At 40.7% G+C, this 22,093-nt stretch overlaps 1 protein-coding gene and 1 pseudogene across 1 annotated transcript in view; both read right to left on the bottom strand.

The window, feature by feature from the left end:
• Window positions 1–5,935: 5,935 nt before the first annotated feature.
• On the bottom strand, window positions 5,936–6,566 carry LOC138173817 (peptidyl-prolyl cis-trans isomerase C pseudogene; annotated as a pseudogene).
• A 9,277-nt stretch (window positions 6,567–15,843) lies between these two features.
• LOC138173825 (oxalate decarboxylase OxdD-like) overlaps window positions 15,844–22,093 on the bottom strand; it is a 22,037-nt gene continuing 15,787 nt past the window's right edge. Inside the window, exons 7-9 of the mRNA XM_069103921.1 lie at window positions 21,301–21,414; window positions 19,012–19,158; window positions 15,844–17,499 (exon numbers count right to left, since the gene is read on the bottom strand). Coding sequence (XP_068960022.1) covers window positions 17,365–17,499; window positions 19,012–19,158; window positions 21,301–21,414 — 396 coding nt within the window. The 3' untranslated portion in view covers window positions 15,844–17,364. The remainder of the gene's footprint in view (window positions 17,500–19,011; window positions 19,159–21,300; window positions 21,415–22,093) is intronic.

Genomic DNA, 22,093 nt, shown 5'->3' on the forward strand with positions numbered 1-22,093 from the left:
ACATAGATGTGAAGGACAAAGTGAGAGGTCAGTACGGTCTGGACTTTGGGACCCAGTAAGGAGGAATGCATTGACTTTGGCCCCCAGGGAGAGAAGCCACTGAGACACCTGGCACAGCCAGCCAGTGCCACATGGCAGCTTCAGCTCCTGGCCTGCAGAGTGTAGGAGGACCAAGCGACCAGTCTGAGGGGTCATCGCTCTTGCTTTAACCTGCTTGGATCTGGATTGCAGTCTAAGGTGGAGGACCTGGTGTGTGTGTGTCCAGCTTCCCAGAGTGTGTGGAGGCCTCAGAGAGGGCACCAATCTAATACCTCTGGCAGCTAAGAAAACCCCAGCATTTTGGACGAAAGCTCCCCTGTCTGGTGGCAGAGTCCTACTGTGGCAAAAAGCACAGGGGTCAAGTGACTAAGGGGTGACATGACCAAGCAAAGGAAACAAAGCAGACAGAAGATTCCAACATTACACTCATATTTTCAGAACAAAAAGGAGCAAAGCATGGAAAAGGAGGAAAACAGTGAAGTCAGAACTCCTACACCAAAAGCTTCAAAGGAAAATACGAGCTGGTTACAGGTCATAGAGGACCTTAAGAAGCAGATAACAGAAGTGGAGGAAAAATTGGGAAGAAAAATGAGAATTATGCAAGAAAATTACGAAATGAGAGTCAATAGCCTGACTGAGGAAAATCACATCTTAAAAAATAGACTAACTCAATTGGCAAAAGAGGCTCAAAAAGGCAATGAGGAGAAGAATGCCTTAAAAAGCTGAATTTGTCAAATGGAAAAAGAATCTCAAAAGCTCAATGAGGAGAATCATTGCTTCAGAATTAGATTGGAGCAAATGGAAGCTAATGACTTTATGAGTAGTCAAGATGCTGTTAAGTCAAGAAGTCAAGATCCAAACAAATGAAAGAATAAAAGGCAATGTGAAATATCTCATGGGAAAAACCACTGGCCTGGAAAATAGATCCAGGAGAGAGAATTTAAAAATTATTGGACTACATGAAAGCCATCATCAAAGAAAGAACCTAGAAATCATCCTCCAAGAAATCCTCAAGGAAAACTGCCTTGATGTTTTAGAATCAGAAGGCAAAATAGAGGTTGAAAGAATCCACCAATCACCTCCTGAAAAAGATGCCAAAAAGAAAACTCCTATGAATATTATAGCCAAGTTCCAGAATTCCCAGACTAAGGAGAGAATATTACAAGCATCCAGGAAGAAACAATTTGAATATTGTGGAAATACAATCAGGATAACCCAGGATCTGGCAGCTTCTACACTGAGGGATCGAAGGGCTTAGAACATGATATTCTGGAGATCAAAGGAGCTGGGATTAAAGCCAAGAATCATCAATCCAGCAAAACTGAGTATCATGTTTCAGGGGAAAATATGATCATTCAGTGGAATAGAGGACTTTCAAGCATTCTTGATGAAAAAACAAGAGTTGAATAGAAAAGTTGACATTCAGACACAAGAAGCAAGAGAAGCATGGAAAGGTAAACAGGGAAAAGAAATCATAAGGAATTTATCAAAGTTGAACTATTAACATTCCTGTGCGGAAAAAACAATAATTGTAACTGATGAAACTTTTCTAAGTATGAAAATAGTTGAAGGGAATAGAAATATACATGTCTATATATGAGGGTATATGAGCATATGAATACATATGTGAATTGTGTATATATGTTTACAGGTATACATAGATAGAGGGCACAGGACCAGTTTAATAGGAAGGAATGTTACTTAAAAGGTGAAATTAAGAGGTGAGAGAGGAATATAATGAGAGGAGACAGGGAGAGACAGAATGGGGTAAACTATCTCATATAGAAGAGGCAAGGAAAAATGCTTACTATGGAGGGGAAGAATAAGAAGTCAAAAGGGACTGGGTCAACCTTATTCTCATTGAATTTGGCTTGGGGAGGGAATGAAATACACACTAAATAGGGCATCTCACCCTATAGGAAAGTAGGGGGGAAGGGGAGGAGGGGGGGGAGGGGGGAAGGGAGGGAGGGGGGGGGGGGGAGGGAAGTTGGAAGCACTCACTTTTGAAAAGGGACAGGATCAAAGTATAGAATAGAACAAGTGGGAGGTGGGATAGGAGGGAGGGAAATATAGTCAGTCTTTTACAATATATCTACTTTGTTATTGTTTTGCATTAGCTACACATGCACAACCTATACTGAACTACTTATCTTCTCAGTAAGGGTGGGTGACAAGGGAGGAAGGGAATGAATCTGTAATTCAAAGTTCTAAAATCAAATGTTTATATATTTATAGTATACTATCATTAATACTATTTTACATGTAATTGGGAGTTAAGATATACAGGCACTGGGGTATAGAGGTCCACCATGCCCTACTGGAAAAGTCAAAAGGGGTATGGGAAAAAATATGGGAGAGAGCATATCGGAGGAGGGGATATCTTGTGGGACTGCTATTTTGGGGCGGTGGGTAGGGGGAAAAACAGGGAGAAAATTTGTCACTCAAAATCTGGAAGAAGTGAATGATGTAAATCAGAAGTTAATAAAGCATTTGAAAAATGGAAAAAATAAAATAAATGCAAAAAAACCATTAGTTTATTTTGTATCCAATTAATTTTTATGTGTTTCCATAGTTCCTTATTAAATATAATTTTTATTTTATTATAATCTAAAAGAATGCATTTAATATTTTTCCTTTTCTGCATTTAACTATAAAGTTTTCATACTCTGGTATATGGTCAGTTTTTGTAAGGGTACCATGTACAACCGAGAAAAAGGTGTGTTCCTTTCTATTCCCATTTAATTCTCTCCAAATATCTGTCATATCTAGTTTTTCTAAGAGTCTACTCAGCTCCTTGACTTCTTTCTTATTTATTTTTTGTTAGATTTATCTAGTTCTAAGAGGGGGAAGATTGAAATCTGCCATTATTGCTATCTATTTCTATCTGTAATTCATTTACCTTTTCCTTTAAAAATTTGGATTCTATAGTATTTGGTGAATAGGCTTAATATTGAGAGTGCCTCATTATCTATGTGCTTTTCTAAAGAATTTAGATTTTAAATTAACAGTGTCGCCTGTCTCCTAATAATGTACCTTCTCACTTTCTCTGAATCAATAGATTCCTAGGATGATAATACCTTCATACTGCTCCATCCCCAATGATGAGCACCATTACACCAAACTATTAGTAATACGAGGGGTAGCTGGGTGGCACAGTGGATAGAGTGCCAGACCTAGAGTTAGAAACACTCATCTTCCTTAGTTCAAATCTAGACTCAATCACTTATACTTTCTAGCTATCTAACCCTGGGCAAGTCACTTAACCCTGTTTACTTCAGTTTCCTCATTTGTAAAACGAACTAGAGAAGTAAATTACAAATAGCTCCAACATCTTTACCAAGAAAGCCCCAAATAGGGTCACAAAGATTTGGACATAACTAAATGATGTGAACAAAAATTGGTAATTCTTTTTTTATTTTTTTAAGCAATAGGGGCTATTAAGTAACTTGCTCAAGGTTACACGGCCAGTTATTTCTGGGTGTGGTACTGAGTGTCTAAGCCTGGGATTTGATCTCCAGGTCATCCCAACACTGGAGCCCGTGCTCTTACTCGCTGAGCCGCCTGGCCACCCCTAAGCAATTGGGGTTAAGTAACTTGCTCAAGGTTACACAGCCAGGTGTTTCTGGGTGGGTGCTAAGTGTCTGAGCCTGGCATTCAATCTCCAGGTCATCTCGACACTGGAGCTGGTGCTCGCTGTGCTACCTGGCCTCCCCAAAAATTGGTAATTCTTAATGTTTTATTTCTCTCTGAAGTATTTGGTCATTATGTAGGAGCATGGGAAGTGTGAGGCATTTGAAAAAACAAATCTTACATTTGTGTTTAAAAATCAGTTTCATATGTACAAGATGAAAGATTTATATCTAGGCAGCATTTCCTGTGAAAAAGAACCTAGAGATTTGAAGTGGAATACAAGTTCAAGCATCGATGGTAGAACTTCAGAGCCAAAAGAGAAAAACAAGAACAAGCTAGAGTGATGTTAGGTTACATTACTAGAAGCACAGCAATCCACTGGAGTTTATTAAACAGATTAATTATTTGGTCATTAATTTGGTCATGTTGCCAGCAGTGTGGATCATAAACTGAAGTGGGGAGAGGTGAGAGTTGCCAATCAGGAAGTTATTGCAGTACTCCAGTTGAGAGTTGATGATGGCCTGGAGTAGGCTGGTGGTTGTGAACAGAGAAAGGGGAATGGACATGAGCAATATTGTTTATGTAGAAATTATAAGACTTGGAACTGATAGACTGTGGAATAAGGGAAAGAAAGGAATTAGAGATGACTCAGAAGTTGTGAACCTGGGAGACTAGAAAGATAATGGTGCCCTAAAAATGAATAGTAAAGTTTGGAAGAGGGGTGGGTTTCAGGGGGAATAGAATGAGTTCTGATTTTGAACGTACTGAATTTGAGATACCTACAGGATGTTCAATTTGAATTCTCTTCTGAAAAGGGCTGGAATTCAGGTGAAAAACTAGGGCTAGATATATAAATTTGAGAGCTGTCTGCATAGAAAACATATTTAAGCTCAGCTTAAATTTAAGTCACCAAATATTCTTGGAAGCTATCCAGATTGATGCAACTTTTCCCTCTTCTTTTAAGAGATTTTCTCTCAATGGTAGCATACCCTTATGATCAGAGGTCACTACCACAAGTGTAAAAGGGCTGGATTATTGAGCTGGAAGGTCCCCTCCAACTCTCAGATCCTGTGTTTAGATATGCATCCTGAACTGAGAAAACCAACTAGTTAAACATTTGTGAAAGCCATTGGACACATATGAAAAAAAGTTTAATAAAATTATCAAACAATGAAGTACATTTTTCTTGGCATATAACTTCCTATGATATGTAAAACTATAGGAAAAAATAACACCCTCATAAAAAGAAGGGAAAAATTCAGTCAGTAAACCTTTATTAAGTGCCTGCTGTGCTGAGTACTGAGGATACAAGAAGATTAAAGTCCTCAAAAAAGAAAAAAACCTGCCCTCATGGTGCTGATGGTCCGATGGAGAGAGACAACATACAAACAAGCTATATATAGAATAAATTGGAGATAATCAACAGAAAGAAAACCCTGCAATTAGGATGATCAGGAAAGGCTTCCTGTAGAAGGTGGAATTTTGTCTGGGTCTTAAAGGAACCCAAGAGACTAAGGTGAGGAAGGAAGAACATTTTAAGAGTGTGAAACAGCTAGTGAAAATGTCCAGTTGGGAGATGGAATATCTTGTTAGAGGAACATCAAGGCAGCCAGTGTCATTGGATCATAGCAAAGTGGAAGGGGTAGGGAGAGTACGATGTAAGACTAGAAAGGTAGAGGGGTCAGTTTATGTAGAGCTTTGAATGCCAAGCTACAGACTTTATTTTCTTTTTTTTACAAATTATGAAAACTGTTTTTATTCCTATAAAAAAAATCCCTGTAACATACATTGATTTCATTCTTCAGCTGAAAAGAACTTGTCCTTAAATACAAGACCAGCAATGGGACTTTAAAATGCCATGATGATCACTTTTGCACACAACACTGTAGGCCAGCACGGTGGTTGTGATCTTTTTGGCTTATCTCCACATAGACTTAAAAAAACCTCATAACATTCTGACAGGCTTTCTCCATACCTTAATATCATACAAAGGTCTGTACACCAAAGTTTTCTTAGTACATAGCACTAGCAGTAAGCTCACATTTCTATTATTTTTTCTGGCACTCCTCTAAGTTCCAAGCTGCTGAAATGAACAATTTCTTTAAAATTCTTTCTGCTTGATCTGTGCTACTATTTCCTGGCTCTTGAACAAATTTGCTATACATTTTTGTGAAAAAAAAATAAGGAACAAAAAAAAGTCACTCTAAATACCCCAAAGTTTCCCCTGAGACTTAACATCAGTTTTGTTCTCTTTTTCTTCAAGTTGTTACCAGTTATTAACTTCAACCTCAAATGGGTCTTTTAGATTTATCTTGCCACTATTTGTAATCACACAGTCTGTAAGTGAGCAATCATGTTCATCTGCTTGCTGGAGTTCTATGGAGTTCATCAAAACCATTCCATCAATGACTTACCCAAATACTACATGTTTTCCATCCAACCAGGTAGGCTTGATCACAGTAATGAAGAACTGACAACCATTCATTTCTGACCCAGAATTTGCCATGCTGACCCATTCAATGTCATAATGCTTGAGCTTAAAGTTCTCATCAGAAAAGCTGTCTCCATAGATACTAGTACCTCCAGTGCATCTGCAGCAATAAAGTCTCCTCCCTGAATCACGAAATCTTTGATCACAAAATGAAATTTGCTTCCTTTGTATCCATAGCTTTTTCTCCAGTTGCCAGAGCAATGAAGTTCTCCTTGGGTACAACTTTGCCAAACATGTCAATCACAATTCTGCCTATGTCGTTGCCTCTAATTCTTATATCACAGAAGACCTTGGCAGTCACGGACAACCGTCTTTTCCTCATGCCCCCAGTCCTTGAAGAATTCACGAGGGCACAGAGCCCCAGACCCAGGGCGCAGAGCAACAGTAGCATGCTGGCAGAGCGCATTTTGCAAGAGTCAGATTTTATAGTTGATCCTGGAGGTCATGGGGAGCCATCAGAGTTTACTGAGAAGGGAAGGGTAATACAGTTACACTGGTGCTTTAAGAAGACAATTTTGACAGCTGAGTAGAGGATGAATTGGAAAAAGGAGAGTCTTGCATCAAGGGAGATCAACCAGCAGGAAGGCCTGTACCAAGATGGTGGCAGTTTCATAGGAAAGGAGGAGGCATATGTGAGAGATGTTGCAAGGTAAAATTGACAGGCCTCAATACCTAATTGGATATAAAGGTATGGAGAATTAGGAGCTGAGGGTGATACCAAGCTTGTGAACTTGGGTGACTGGAAGGATGGTTCTTCTTTCAACAGCAAAAGGGAAGAAAGAGTTTGAAGGAGAAGACAATGAGTTCAGTTTGGGACACAAAGCAACTGAAAGAAAATGGTACAAAATTAACAAGAAGGAATAAGCATGGTTCCAAGAAGAGCTGTGAAAAGATACCTTCCCCTCTCCTTTGTAGAGGTGAGAGGTCCCCAAATGTGGAACATTGCATGCGTTTTTTAATTTTTTTCAATGGATTTATTTTTTTCTGATTCTTTTTTTCTCTTCTTACTCTTTTTCTTAAAAAAAAGTATTTATCTGAATAACTCTCTTGAGACAGGAGGTCAGGGATATGGGGAGAAATTAAGCAATATTAAAATAAAACATTAAATGGAATATTTATGAAAAACAAATAGATTTGGATTTAGGGGCCCTGGGTTCTAATCCCTGCCCTGCTACTCACTATTTACACGACATTGGGTGAACCACTTAGAGCTTCAGTTTCCTCATCTTCACATTGAAAGGGCTGGGCTACAAGATCCCCAAGGTTCCTCTCAGCTCTGCATGCTATGATCTGGGAGACAAGGCATAGAGGAGTTACTTGCTGCACCCAGAAGGATGATTTCAGAGAATCAAATGCCTCATTTATACAGAAAAAGCCATCTTTTGGATGTCACTGTTCACAGGAATGAGCTCTTTGGTCTATGGTACATGCATTTTATCGTGGGGCTCCTCTGCATTGACTATGTATATTTGATAAAACTCTTATCGAGGAGAAAGACTTTGAGCCCAGAAGTTTTCTGGACTCCGTCAGACGCAGCATTCGCAAGCAGAGCTACTCTCGTACATTTTTGCAGTCCATTTGTGAGTCCTTGGCCAGGACAAGGGAATTAATGGAAGGAGATAACGGAGACCCATTTGACAGAAGGAGAGGGAGATGGGGGAAGGGACATAAAGAGAACGAAGTAACTGCTGTTTCAGATTCACCAATTGGAACGCAACCAGGATTGGTCAGAGAGATTAGTTGAAGGAATTTGCAATGTTTAGCCTTGGAGAAGTATATTTAGTGAGAACAAAGCAGCCATATTCAGACATTTGAAGGGGCTTCATGTTTATACTTGTTCTGCTTGGACCAGAAGATGATTTAGTCTCAAGGTAAGGAAAAATGTCAACCAGTAGGGCCATCCAAAATGAAATGGGCTGCCTTGGAGAGGAATGAGCCCTCCATATATATAAACTCTAACAAAAGCGGGGTCCTGTAGAAAGGATTTCTCTGTAGTTAAGGGTCAGAGCAGATGGCCTTCCTGGCTCTTTACAATTACACAATTCTGTGCTTTGGGGACAAAGCAGCATCAAAAGTTTGCACATTGTTTCTAGTGATACTTTACTACCACCTGCTGGTCACGGGCAGAATAACTTCACATCTTGGACTGGGCATCCAAAATACAAAATTGTACCATATTTGAGAACAGAATGCCATCCACCCTTCAGTAGCCAGGGGCTGAAATGGAAATTGAACGCTGGAATGTAGGGTAGTGGTGGGGAGACATCTCCCTCTTTATCTGAATTTCAGGAATGAAAATATGCCATTTCTTTTTATGCCTTTGGACGTGTGTGTTCATCCAATTGCTAAAAGACTCATTTGAAGATCCTTACTGTTTTGTTTAATGTGGATGTTACCTTATCACCTGAGGTTTAGCAAAAGATACAATGTCATAATTATAATAATTCTAAAGACTCGCTATGGATAATGGTTGGTTCAAATGAACCTTAGAAATACCCAGGAAATTGTTTGTAGGAACCCCAAATTGTATAAGGTGCAAAGTGGGAACCAAGATCAGAGTGTTCTTTGTGAACTGTTATAAAAATGTATCGTCATCATCATCATCACTATTTGTGTAGAGGAACAAGTCTTGCTTGCAGAGCAGTTATTAGTAAAGTCTCCCTTTTGATCTGGCTTAGAAAGTTGAGGGCAATGGGAAGGGAGGGACTGATTTGCCAGGCTAGAGGTGGCCAAGGTCACATTCTTTGTGACCTTATGATAGAGCTGTTGGGCAGCTCAGCTTTGGCAGACATTCAGCACCCTTGAGAGGCTGTTATCTTAGTGTGGGCAGCCTGCCCAGTGTAGGTTCTCATGGGGAGAATGAATAGGAAGCCCCTGTTATCTTAGACTGGGTGGGAGTTTCTGCAGTATGACTTCTCACAAAAGTTATAAAAGGGAGGATGGGGAGAGAACTGCTGAATTTTTTTTTAAGCAATTGGGGTTAAGTAACTTGCTCAAGGTTACACAGCCAGGTGTTTCTGGGTGTGGTGCTGAGTATCTGAGCCCAGATTTGATCCAGGTCATCCCGACACTGGAGCCGGTGCTCTTAGTCGCTGAGCCACCTGGCTGCCCCTAAGCAATTGGGGTTAAGTAACTTGCTCAAGGTTACACGGCCAGGTGTTTCTGGGTGGGTAATAAGCGTCTGAGCCCGGATTTGATCCCAGGTCATCCCAACACTGGGGCCGGTGCTCTTACTCGCTGTGCTATCAGGCCACCCCAAGCTGCTGAATTTTTAGCCGGAAATCTAAATGGTCACAAGTTATACTTCAAAGAGAAATATGAACTCTTTACAGTAGGTCAAAAAGGTCAGAATACACTACATTTAATGTCAGTTTCTTCTCCTGAGAAAGAAATTCTCTCAAAGTGGGAACTGCACTATCAATCTCAGTATACAGTAGGCAATAAATGGAAATAAACCCCATACAGGCAGCTAATCCATCCTTTAGACTTAGTTCTACAAACAGATTCTCATGCATCATGGGACACTATAAATCATGAAATGGACTATAGTAATCACATAAGAAAAAGGTCCCCCATAACACCTATGAAATAAGTTTTGTTAGTGCCATAGAGACAATCCCATAAGCTGTGACCAATTAAAAGCATCCAGATAATCAATTAGCACATATTTATTAGGTATGTACTATGTACCAAACATGGGACAGTTAGGTGGTGTAATGGACAGAGTACGGGACCTGAAGTCAGGAAGATTCATCTTCCTCAGTTCAGATTTGGCCTCAGACACTTACTAGCAAGTCACTTAACCCTGTTTGCCTCAATTTCTTGTCTATAAAATGAACTGGATAAGTAACTGGCAAAAGGCTCCAGTACCTTTGCCAAGAAAACCCCACAAGAGGTCATGAAGAGTCAGATATGACTGAAATGACTGAAAAACATTAACAACAAAGCACCAGGCACTGGAGATGCAAATAGAGATAGAAAATAGGCCCTAATCTCAAGGAGCTCACATTCTAGTGGGGAAGACAACATAGAAATAACCAGGATTAGACAAGATATATTCAGAGTAGATAAGAGGTAATCTCAGAGGGGAAGGTAAGGTACTGTGAGCTGGAGTACTGGGAAAGGTGGGATTTGAGTAAATCCTGAAGGAAGCCAGGTAAACTGAGAGCCAGAGATAATAGACAGAGCATCCCAGGCGCAGAGGGCGACCAATGCCAAGACCCCCTAAGCTAAGGGGGATGTGAAGTGTTATGTGTGAGGCATAGCAACTAAGCTGGTGCATAGAGCAGGGAGTGCACAGAGGAGAGGAACATGTAAGAAGCCTGGAAATATAGGAGGAAACCAGGTTATGAAGGACTTTAAAAGCTAAACAGATTACTCCATATTTGAACTCAGAGGTAATAGGGGATGTCTGGTGTTTATGGAGCAGGGGGTGGCATGGACAGATCTGTGCTTTAGGACAATCACTTTGGCAACTGAGGGGAGAAAGAATTGAAGGAGAGACCAATAAAAGCATAAAATGACTCAAAACAAAGACGGCAGGGTGAGCAAGGCAATAGCGCCTTGTCTTTATGCCAGCTAAAGGACTGGAGTGTCAAGACAGAGATCAGCCTAGAAGCAAAGTTCAGAGAGGGCCCTCGAGAAAGACGTATAAAAGATTAAAGCTGGACAGTTTGGCCTGTGCTCTTTCTGTTCATTTCAATGCGAAACTCCGAAGGTTCAGGAAATTTACCTCCTCAGGAACTGAACTGGCCCACATCATGAGGCCAAGGGCCGTCATGTCTCACCTTACTAGGACCAAGCAGCTGTGAAGTCTGTCTTTGTCTTTTCACTGATTCAAAATGGAACCACAGGGAGAGAGACAGAGAGAGAGAGAGAACACATTGTTATTTCCATGCTAAGGAGAGCATAATATTTCACTACAAAGTCGATCTTGAAGGTGGTGATGGAATCCTAATAAAGTTTCTTCCCCCAGCCCCAATATTCTAACTTCATTATAGGCCTGTCCCCACTGAACAGCAGTCCCACTGTACCTACCCCCCCCCCCCCCCCCCCCCCCCCACCACAAATATCCTAACTTCTTCAAATATGCCTCACTGCTCACTGGAACAATGGGTGTGTCCCTGAACTCTTAGTTCCCAAAGAAACAGAGGTGTGTCCATGTGATGGGAACCTAGCTGCTGCCTCTACCTGGTCACTGCTCTCAGACCCATTCCCACAGAACAGGTGTGTTCTTGTAGTCAGTCACAACCATGTCATCCATCTAACCCAAGACAGGACCACAATATCTCACTATCTGCCTTAAACAGATAGGACCACAACAGCTAGCCAGTTGGAGGGCTAATGTTTAATTAGAATGTTTAACATTTAACACAATGTTTAACCACCGCACCATAGAGGGGACCCCTCCTCCATTATCTAATCCCTTAACAAACTCCTCCTGCCTTTATAATATTAATGATACTCCTCTATTCTGTGTAAATTTAGCCCACTTTATGAGAGGCATCAATCTCAATAAATGCCTATACTTGGATTAGAGGTGGTCTGACTCTGAATTCTTTGAGACAGTTCCACCACAACACATCATGAAACCACAACAGTGGGAGGACCTGATTACCTCATTTACAGAGCTTGACGTAGAACTCCCAGACCAGATGCTATGAAATAAACTTTCGCAACATGTAAGCATCTGGCAGAATGAGGAGCAGCCCTCAACTCAAGCAGTTCTTATCTAGTGAGGCAAAATAAGGAGGCAGCCCCAAATCTTCATAACATCTAGGGAAACAACATCAATGCATTAAGTTAGGATGAGTTGTTTAACTGAGCAAAAGCCTGGAGTGAACTTGAAGCTAAAAGGCAGTGGGGCCAGTAACAAGAGGGACCTTGCTTAATCCAGGGAAAGTTTTCTGGTTCTTTGTAGAAAGGACATTTTTTAAAAGTTACAACACAATTCCCAGAGATGGCTTATGGAGCATCATCTTAGAAGGTGGAGTAATTATGGACCTGAATTAGGAGGGACCTGGTTTGACCCTTATTAGCTGTGTGATCATGGGCAAATTAGACAACTTCACTGAGCCTTAGTTAAGCCTTCATTTATAAAATAGGCATAATAGCATCCTCATAGCATTGTTGTCCTGGTCTTCCCTTCCCTTTCCTCCCCTCCCCTCCCCTTTTCTTCCCCTCACCTGCTTCCCTGTTTCCTGGCTTCCCAGGCTTTCCTCATGTCTCACCTCAAATCCCATCTTCTGCCTCTTTTGGTATTCCCTGATGCTAGTGCCTTCCCTCTGAGATTGTCTGCCATTTATTATGACTCTGTCTTGTCTGTGCGTGGCATTTTCTCCCCCATTAGAACGTGAGATGCTCAAGGACAGGCACCACGTTTTTACCTTTTACCTTCTATTGTATCCCCAGTTCTCAGTGCAGTGTCTCACATGTAGGAAGCACTTCCTGAAAGTTTGAGTGATTACATAAACGTTAGTTATTATTACTGAAGGCCTCTACACACAGTTAGTAGTGTACAGGGTCAGGAGTCAGGAAGACTCATCTTCCCGACTTTAAATCTGGCCTCAGACATTTACTAGCGGTGTGACCCGGGGTAAGTTACTTAACCCTATTTGCTTAAATCCCTCATCTGTAAAATAAATTGGAGCAGCGGCTAGGTGGTGCAGTGAATAGAGCACCAGCCCTGCAGTCAGGAGGTCCTGAGTTCAAATCCGGCATCAGACACTTAACACAAAAACCAGCTGGGTGACCTTGGGCAAGTCACTTAACCCCAATTGCCTTCCAAAAAGCAAAAAAATAAAATAAGTTGGAGAAAAAAACAGGAAACCATTCCAATATCTTTACAAAGAAAACTCCAAATGATGTCACAAAGAGTGGAACACAACTGAAAAAATCACTGAATAGCAATTATTGAATGCCCAGGACATTGGAGACGAGCCCAGGCCCCTGGGAGCTGGAGGTTTTAGCCCCAGGGTGGGCCTGACCAGCCGCCTGCCAGAGAGACTCCAGATCAGTAGCAGCTGTGGACATCTCCAGAATTATCAACACATAGATGCAAAAGACAAAGTGAGAGGTCAGTGCAATCTGGACTTTGGGACCCAGTAAGTGGGAGGGCCTCAGCTTTTCTCCCAAGGGCGAGAAACTGCTGAAACGCCAGGCACTGCCAGACAGCACCACGTGGCAGCTTCAGCTACTGGCCTACAGACTGTAGGGGGACCAAGCAACCAGTCTGAGGGGTTATCGCTCTTGCTTTAACCTGCTTGGATCTGGATTGCAGTCTAGGGTGGAGGTCCTGGAGTGTGTGTCCAGCTTGCCAGAGCGTGTGGAGACCTCAGAGAGGGCACCCATCTAATACCTCCGGCAGCTGAGAAAACCCCAGAGTTGGGACAAAAGCTCCCCTGTCTGGTGGCAGAGTCCTACTTTGGCAAAAAGACTAGGGGTCAAGTGACTGAGGGGTGACATGACCAGGCAAAGGAAACAAAGCAGACAGAAGATTCCAACATTAGACTCCTATTTTCAGGACAAAAAGGAGCAAAGCATGGAACAGGAGGAAGACAGTGAAGTCAGAACTCCTGCACTAAAAGCTTCAAAGGAAAATATGAGCTGGTTACAGGCCATAGAGGACCTTAAGAAGCAGATAAGAGAAGTGGAGGAAAATTGGGAAGAGAAATGAGAACGATGCAAGAAAATTATGAAATGAAAGTCAACAGCCTGACTGAGGAAAATCATACCTTAAAAAATAGACGAATTCAAATGGAAAAAGAGGCTCAAAAAGGCAATGAGGAGAAAAATGCCTTAAAAAGCCGAATTTGCCAGATGGAAAAAGAATCTCAAAAGCTCAATGAGGAGAATCATTGCTTCAGAATTAGATTGGAGCAAATGGAAGCTAATGACTTTATGAGAAATCAAGATGCTGTTAAACAGATCCAAACAAATGAAAGAATAAAAGGCAATGTGAAATATCTCATGGGAAAAACTATTGACCTGGAAAATAGATCCAGGAGAGATAATTTAAAAATTATTGGACTACCTGAAAGCCATGATCAAAGTAAGAACCTAGAAATCATCCTCCAGAAAGTTCTCAAAGAAAACTGCCCCGATGTTTTAGAACCAGAGGTTCTAAAATAGAGGTTGAAAGAATCCACCAATCACCTCCTGATAAAGATCCCAAAAAGAAAACTCCTAGGAATATTGTAGCCAGGTTCCAGAATTCCCAGATTAAGGAGAGGATGTTACAAGCAGCCAGGAAGAAACAATTTGAATATTGTGGAAATACAATCAGGATAATCCAGGATCTGGCAGCTTCTACACTGAGGGATCGAAGGGCTTGGAATATGATATTCTGGAGGTCAAAGGAGCTGGGATTAAAACCAAGAATCGCCTACCCAGCAAAACTGAGTATCATGTTTCGGAGGAAAACATGGTCATTCAATGGAATAGAGGACTTTCAAGCATTCTTGATGAAAAAACAAGAGTTGAATAGAAAATTTGACGTTCAGATACAAGAAGCATGAGAAGGTAAACAGGGAAAAGAAATCATAAGGAACTTATCAAAGTTGAACTATTAACATTCCTACATGGAAAAACAATAATTGTAACTGATGAAGCTTTTCTCAGTATGAAAATAGTTGAAGGGAATATATATATATATATACATATATATATATGTATATATATACACATATATGTATATATATGTCTATATATTAGGGTATATGGGCATATTAATACATATGTGAATGTGTGTATATATGTTTACAGGTATACATAGAGGGCAGAGGAGCAATTTAATAGGAAGGTATGATACTTAAAATGTGAAATGAAGAGGTGAGAGAGGAATATAATGAGAGGAGATGGGGAGAGACAGAATGGGGTAAACTCTATCATATAGAAGAGGTAAGGGAAATAGTTACAATGGAGGGAAAGAATAGGAAGGCAAAAGGGAATAGGTCAACTTTATTCTCATTGAGTTTGGCTTGGGGAGGGAATGAAATACACACTAAATAGGGTGTCTCACCCTACAGGAGAGTAGGGAGGAAGGGGATGAGAGGGGGGATGATGGAAGGGAGGGCAGGCTGGGGGGGAGGGAAGTTGGAAGCACCCACTTTTAAAAGGGACAGGATCAAAGTAGAGAATAGAACAAGTGGGAGGTGGGATAGGAGGGAAATATAGTCAGTCTTTTACAATATATCTACTATGTTATTGTTTTGCATTAGCTACACATGCACAACCTATACTGAACTGCTTATCTTCCCAGTAAGGGTGGGTGACAAGAGAGGAAGGGAATGAATCTGGAATTCAAAGTTTTAAAATCAAATGTTTAAATATATATACTATTATTAACACTATTTTACATGTAATCAGGAAATAAGATATACAGGCACTGGGGCATAGAGATCCACCATGCCCTACTGGAAAAGTCGAAAGGGGTATGGGAAAAAATATGGGATAGAGCAGATTGGAGGAGGGGATATCCTGCGGGACTGCTATTTTGGGGCGGTGGGTAGGGGAAAAACAGGGAGGATATTTGTAACTCAAAATCTGGCGGAAATGAAATGATGTAAATCAGAAGTTAATAAAGCATTTGAAAAATGGAAAAAAAAAGATGTTGCAAAATGATTGTGGTTCCTATTTTCACATATACACACAATACACAAAAATATTTCCACTTACTGGTCTGTATCAGTTTATTTTATTTTTAAATATTCAGAAAGCTAATTTGGGCTTTTGTAGGTTTTATAGGTAACAACTTGCAAGTCTACTGTAATTTTTAAAAAGTGAAAATTCTGAGGCAGAAACATTTTCCTTTAGATAATAATATCTTATATTTCAAGTAAACCCAGAAAAAAAAAAACAACACTAAATATTTATCTTTACTATACAAGTGTAATTAAAACAATAGATTTCACTCCTGAGCATAATGATATATAAATAAAAGTGCATATTAAATTTGCTATTGGCCTAAGAGGTTATGTGACTGTACATGTCACAAGCATTCAGTCCAAAGCAGTCTCCACTACTACATACATACAACCTCTACGCAAGGTTTTATGGTGCCAGATGGCAGTGGTTCACCATATGTATATACATACTGACAATTTCCATACACAAATCCACTCTCTTATAATATGGGGTGAGGGGAACATTAGAACAACCCAGACCTCTGATTGCATCAGTATAGTACACTTCACAGGTAGAACCACCTATCAATCTTGGCAACTCTTCTCTTACTTCTAGTCTTAGAAAACCACCTAGGGCACTAAGAGATTGGGAATTACCCAGTGCCATCCAACTAGTTTGTATCAAACAGAATTTGAATCCAGGTCTTCCTGACTCTGAGATTCACCCTGTATCCACCACTGTCTCTTTATAGGAAATTACAGTATATTTAGAAGGAATAAATGCATAGGGGCAGCTAGGTGGCACAGTAAGTAGCACACTGGCCCTGGAGTCAGGAGGACCTGAGTTCAAATCCAGCCTCAGACACTTAACACTTACTAGCCCTGTGACCTTGAGCAAGTCACTTAACTCCAATTGCCTTGCCTTCCCTCCTCCAAAAAAGGCAAAAAAGAAAAAAATAATAATAAATGCATAGCATTCAATTTTTACTGATGCCAGCACCTAGCACAGCACCTGAAACAGAGAGAATACTTAATAAATGCTTGATTGTTTTATGAAAGGATGGATATAGGAAAATACACAGTAGTATACATAAATAACAGAAATCTTTATGAAAATATTTCTATTTGGGGGTGGCTAAGTGGTGCAGTGAATAGAGCACCGGCCCTGGAGTCAGGAGGACCTGGGTTCAAATCTGGTCTCAGACACTTAACACAAAACTAGCCGTGTGACCTTGGGCAAGTCATTTAACCCCAATTGCCCTACCTTCCCCCCCCAAAAAAGAAAAAAATGTCTATTTAAACGATCATTTTCTTCCCACACACATCTTAAGCTTCACCCAGTTTCCACTGAGATCTTTCTTTGTGCATGGACATTAGAGATGCAGTCAAACAGTTTACGTTATTTTAGTTTTGTTTTTGTTTTTCAATTGAAATTGAAATAAATCCACTTTCCCTGAGCAAGCTGCATAGTTATTTGAAAAGATAAGATGGCTTTGTACTTGAAACGCTCTGACTGAAACCAAATAGTTCTTAGGAAAGAAGAGTAGAGAAGGAAAAGTAGATGCCACGCCATAGATCGGCCTAAGGCAAATTGATGGCTTGATCCTCAGTGAATTTGGGGATCTTCTTAAATTCACTCTGCTTCTTGAAGAAAAGCTGGGCCAGGATGTGATCAGCTGTTGCATGGATATAGTCATCCAGGTCCAGGGTTTGGAGCTGCCAACACAAATCAAAGAACACCACATTAGGACTGACCCAACTTCAATTTTTAAGATGAACTTTAAAATATGTTAGAGCATGAATATAGCAAACTGGACAATACAAATATACCTGACTTTACATAGCGGATCTCTTTCTACAGAGAGACAAGTAAACCACCTCTTTCTTAAAACATACTATGATGGGGGTGGGGTAGGGATCTGCTCTTGAGGACCTAGAGGGCCACATGTGGCCTCAAGGTCATATAATCTAATTGTAGGAATCCCTTCTATAGCATCCCTAACAAATGGTTGTTTAAGCTCTGTTTCATTCCTTCGGTGACAGTGAGCTCACTACCTAGCTTGGCAGCCTATGCTCTTGTTGAACAGCCCCAGTTGTTACAAAGTTCCTTCTTATATTGAGCCAAAATCTGCCTTGCTAGAACTTCTACCTAAATCTTAATTCTGCCCTACGATCTAAGATCCTTATATCCTATAAGGTTTTGAGCTATTGCTTGTATGAAATGCTTTTCAGTGCCCATCACAGTTCACTGCACATAAGAGGCATGGAATAAATGGCTGCTGCATTGAACTGAATCCCTTCAAATCTTGGTTGTATTTCCTGCAGACTCTCCGGTTTGTCAATGCTTCTCTGAAAATGCAGCACCCATATACAAACTCTACTCCAGATGTGACCTGACCATTGTAGATACAACAGGGCAGACCCTTCCTGTGATACTGTGATCTAGACACTGTATTCCTATTAATGCAACCTAATCATGGACTAGGTTTTTTTGTTTGTTTGTTTGCTTTTTAAGGAGTCACCATAGGAAACTGTTACCTCTTATTAAGGTTTTGGTCAGCTGAAACCTCTATGTTTGTATGTGTGCTTGTGTGTGTGTGTCCTGAGCTGTGATTTCTTCAGTCTAGGCATATTCCTGGTAAGGAAATCCCCTCTACCAATACAGATTAATAGTTGTTCTGTAATTTATTCTTAAGAGAGTTGTCTGGGGCCCTGGGAAGTTAAGTAATTTGCCTTGGATCAGGTGGCCAGTCTGTGTCAGAGACAGGATTTGCTACCTAGGAAGCCAACTCTGCAGACACTATATCACACTGCTACCAAATGTAGCAAGTATACTAAGTGTAGTGTCTCTCCTCAAGCCTGCACTTTTTAATTTTTAAAAAATCAAAATGCACATCTTTGCCTTTATATCTTTTTAATGACATTCTGCTAAGTCGGACTCAGAATTTTATCCTGTTTACCTTCTATGGTAAACATTTTTGCAAAGTAAGTAATATACCTATAAAATTAATAATCTCCATCACACACACACAAAATGTTATATATGTTTATGGGTATAGATATAGATCTTTGTGAGTTAGACTTGTTTAAAGTGAAGAACCTATATATCTGGCAGATTAGATTTGGAAACTGATATGACGTGTGTTCCATGGTCTTTCTTCCATTCACAAATGCATCGATCTTGAGGATCCTTTGAACTATATGTTATACTAAAAATGTAATTCTTACCTGATTTCCAGTGGTGAAGGCGAGAATGAAAAGCAGATCCTCATCACATGTGCTCTTGATGTAGTGCTGGGTTCCAATAGGGAAAAATACCACATCTCCAATACCAATGTTAAAATCAGTAGTACCTTGAGTACTAATAATTCCCACCTAAGCAAAATAAAATATAAAGGTTTAGTGGAAAAACACAAATATCATCACCAAGGGCAGCTAGGCGATGCAGTGATGGAGGACTGGTTCAAATCTGGCCTCAGACACTTACTAGCTGAGTGACACTGGGCAAGTCACTTAATCCTGTTTGCCTCAGTTTCCACATGTATAAAATGAACTGGAGAAAGAATCAACAAACCACTGCAATATCTTTGCTAAGAGAACCCCAAATGGGATCCTAAAGAGTTGGACGTGACTGAACAACAAAACCATGCTATTATAACTGAGAGGCAGTAAACAGGGGCTGGTCCCACAGCCAAGATGAACTGGACTCAAGCCCCATCTTTGTTACCCACTGACTGTGTGCCTGGGCCTCTTAGTGTCCCAAGCAACTCTTAATGACCCTAAGCTTTTAGAAGCAGGGGTCAAACTGAATTGCTTAAGAGCTGGAACTATTTTCCATTTTTCTTTGGACGTTTATCACTTAGCCCAATGCCTAACACATATTATGCTCTTACTAAATGTTGACTGACTGATCATCTGGATTGGTGGAGGGAATTTTTTCACTGAGAGGTTGTTCTGCCAATGAAATCACAGGTCTTCTCTCCTCCCCCAAATTTCTTGTAGACTTTTATAAAGGAGTAGTAGTTAAGAAGAGTCAAATAAAAGCATAAGGGACCTTTCTCTAGAGGAAGCTAGTCATTCTGCCTTTCACATACAATTACTCAGAGTTCAAAGGGTACAGCAGTCATTATCTAACCCGGTTTTACAAAGTCTGGCTGTGGTTGATAGGGCCCTATTCTGAAGGGTATGTAAGTTCAGCTCTCCAGAACAGCATCAGCCCAAGATCAATACATTTTAATTCAGAAGTAGGCACCCAGATTAAATTTGTAGGGATATTATATAGTACCTTTGCTATTAGTCAGCTCCCTTCTTCCCTACTTTCTGAGGGCTATCCCTGGCCCCTGCTGGGAGTAATAGTACATTAACATCCACTGACAGAGTCAGAGATCACAATGTGGACATATACTTCCTTGATACATAAACCCCTTTTATTTTTTTTTTGCTTTTTTATTTGCAGGACAGGGCAATTGGAGTTAAGTGACTTGCCCAAGGTCACACAGCTAGTAAATGTTATGTGTCTGAGTCTGGATTTGAACTCAGGTCCTCCTGACTCTAGGGACAGTGCTTTATTCACTGTGCCATCTAGCCACCCCCATAAACCCCTTTTAAACGACTGCCTAATTTACATGATGGTACCCATCAGAGGCTCCCTTACAGAGATCATGTGCAAATTACAGTCTGGTATTCATAGCATTATAGGTTTTAGAACTGGAAGGGACTTTAGGGATTGTCTAATGCAATTCCTCCATTTTATGTAATTCAATCCAATAAACATGTGTTAAACACTTACAACCAAGCAGGGCATTTTACTAAGCCCTGGAGATACAAAAAGAGACAAAAGATGGTCCCTGCCCTCAAGGAGCTTGCAATCTAATGGGGGAGACACCATGCAAATAAATATATCACAAAGCAAGCTATACACTAGATAAATAGAAGATGATTAAAAGAGGAAAAGCAGTAGAATGCAGGGGTTGGGGAAGGCTTTCTGTAGAAGGTGGGATTTTAACTGAGACTGAAAGGAAGCCAGGGAGCTCAGTAGTTGGAGCCAAGGAGGGAGAGGATTCCAGGTATGGGGGATGGGCAGAGAGAAGGCCTGGAGTGCCTTATTCACGGAACAGCCAGGAGGCCAGTGTCACCGGATCAAAGAGTATGTGTTCCACAATAAGGTGTGAGAAGACCAGAAAGGAGGGGGCTAGGTTGTGAAAGGCTTCGAATGCCAAACAGAGCATTGAGGTAGGCAGACGCAGCATCAAGCTATTGTAATAATCCAAGTGTGATGAAGACCTGGACTAGAGGGGTGACACTGTCCATTTTCCACAAGCAAGCTGAGGTCCCCTGGAGCTAGTTTTGCCTGAGATAACACAGGTGGTAAGTAGTTAGAACTTTAACTTCAGTCCTCCAACATCAAAATCAAAGCTTTTTTCTATGACAACAGATTGCCTACAGTTAGTTTTGGCCTTTTTGGCATTAGAGAAGAAAAACAAGAAATTTGTTTGCACAATAGTTTTAAGAGATCACCTTTCCACATCCACTGATGACATATCCCATTTCATTAGCATTAAAGTGAAAATGAGGCTGTCTTAAACCATTGGTGTAAATTCTGAGAGTTCCCAGAGTAAGGGAATTTTCATGCTGAAAGCAGAAAGAAATATAGATGTTTAGTTAATGCACTCTATTACAACATAAAAGTCTCTTCAAAGTCAGAAGGAAGGGGATATGAGAGGAGAGTTGGCTCTTTCTGATTAATGTTGCTACCCAAGTCAGCTCCCCTCAAACCCAAGGTGAGCCCTGAATTCCCTGTCCACATTGCTGTCATTAATCTGTTATTTAACAAACCTCCTCCAGACTGTTGATTTATAGACATAGCTTGAAAATAATTATTTTTTAAAAGAAATTTGGATCTTACTCTATTATAAATTCCAGTGTCTACCATGTTTCCCTGATAATAAGACCTATCCCGAAAATAAGCCCTCCCCTTACTGTGTAAGATTCCTCTAAAATAAGCCCTCCCCCGAAAATAAGCCCTATTGAGATTGCTACTGTAGTGAAGGTGATCCCCTGTGCTACACGCTACATTATGGTACCCTCTGTATGCACCATCCCCCCCGCCCCGTGAAACGCACACCGCGCTCCAAGCTGCATCCAATCAGAGCTGCAGCAGTGAGCGCGTCATCCTGTTCTTCCCCAGTGATTTGCTTATTGAATAAAGGTACATTTTTTTGTTCACATTTACCTGTTTATTAAAATTGCTGTCAATGTTCATGAAAATAAGCCCTCCCCTGAAAATAAGCCCTCTGGTGTTTTTCTGTCC

The sequence above is a fragment of the Petaurus breviceps genome, unplaced genomic scaffold (assembly GCF_028583685.1).
Source record: "Petaurus breviceps papuanus isolate PSGF00001 unplaced genomic scaffold, PetGlider_PUasm1.0 129, whole genome shotgun sequence".
Lineage (NCBI taxonomy): Eukaryota > Metazoa > Chordata > Mammalia > Diprotodontia > Petauridae > Petaurus > Petaurus breviceps.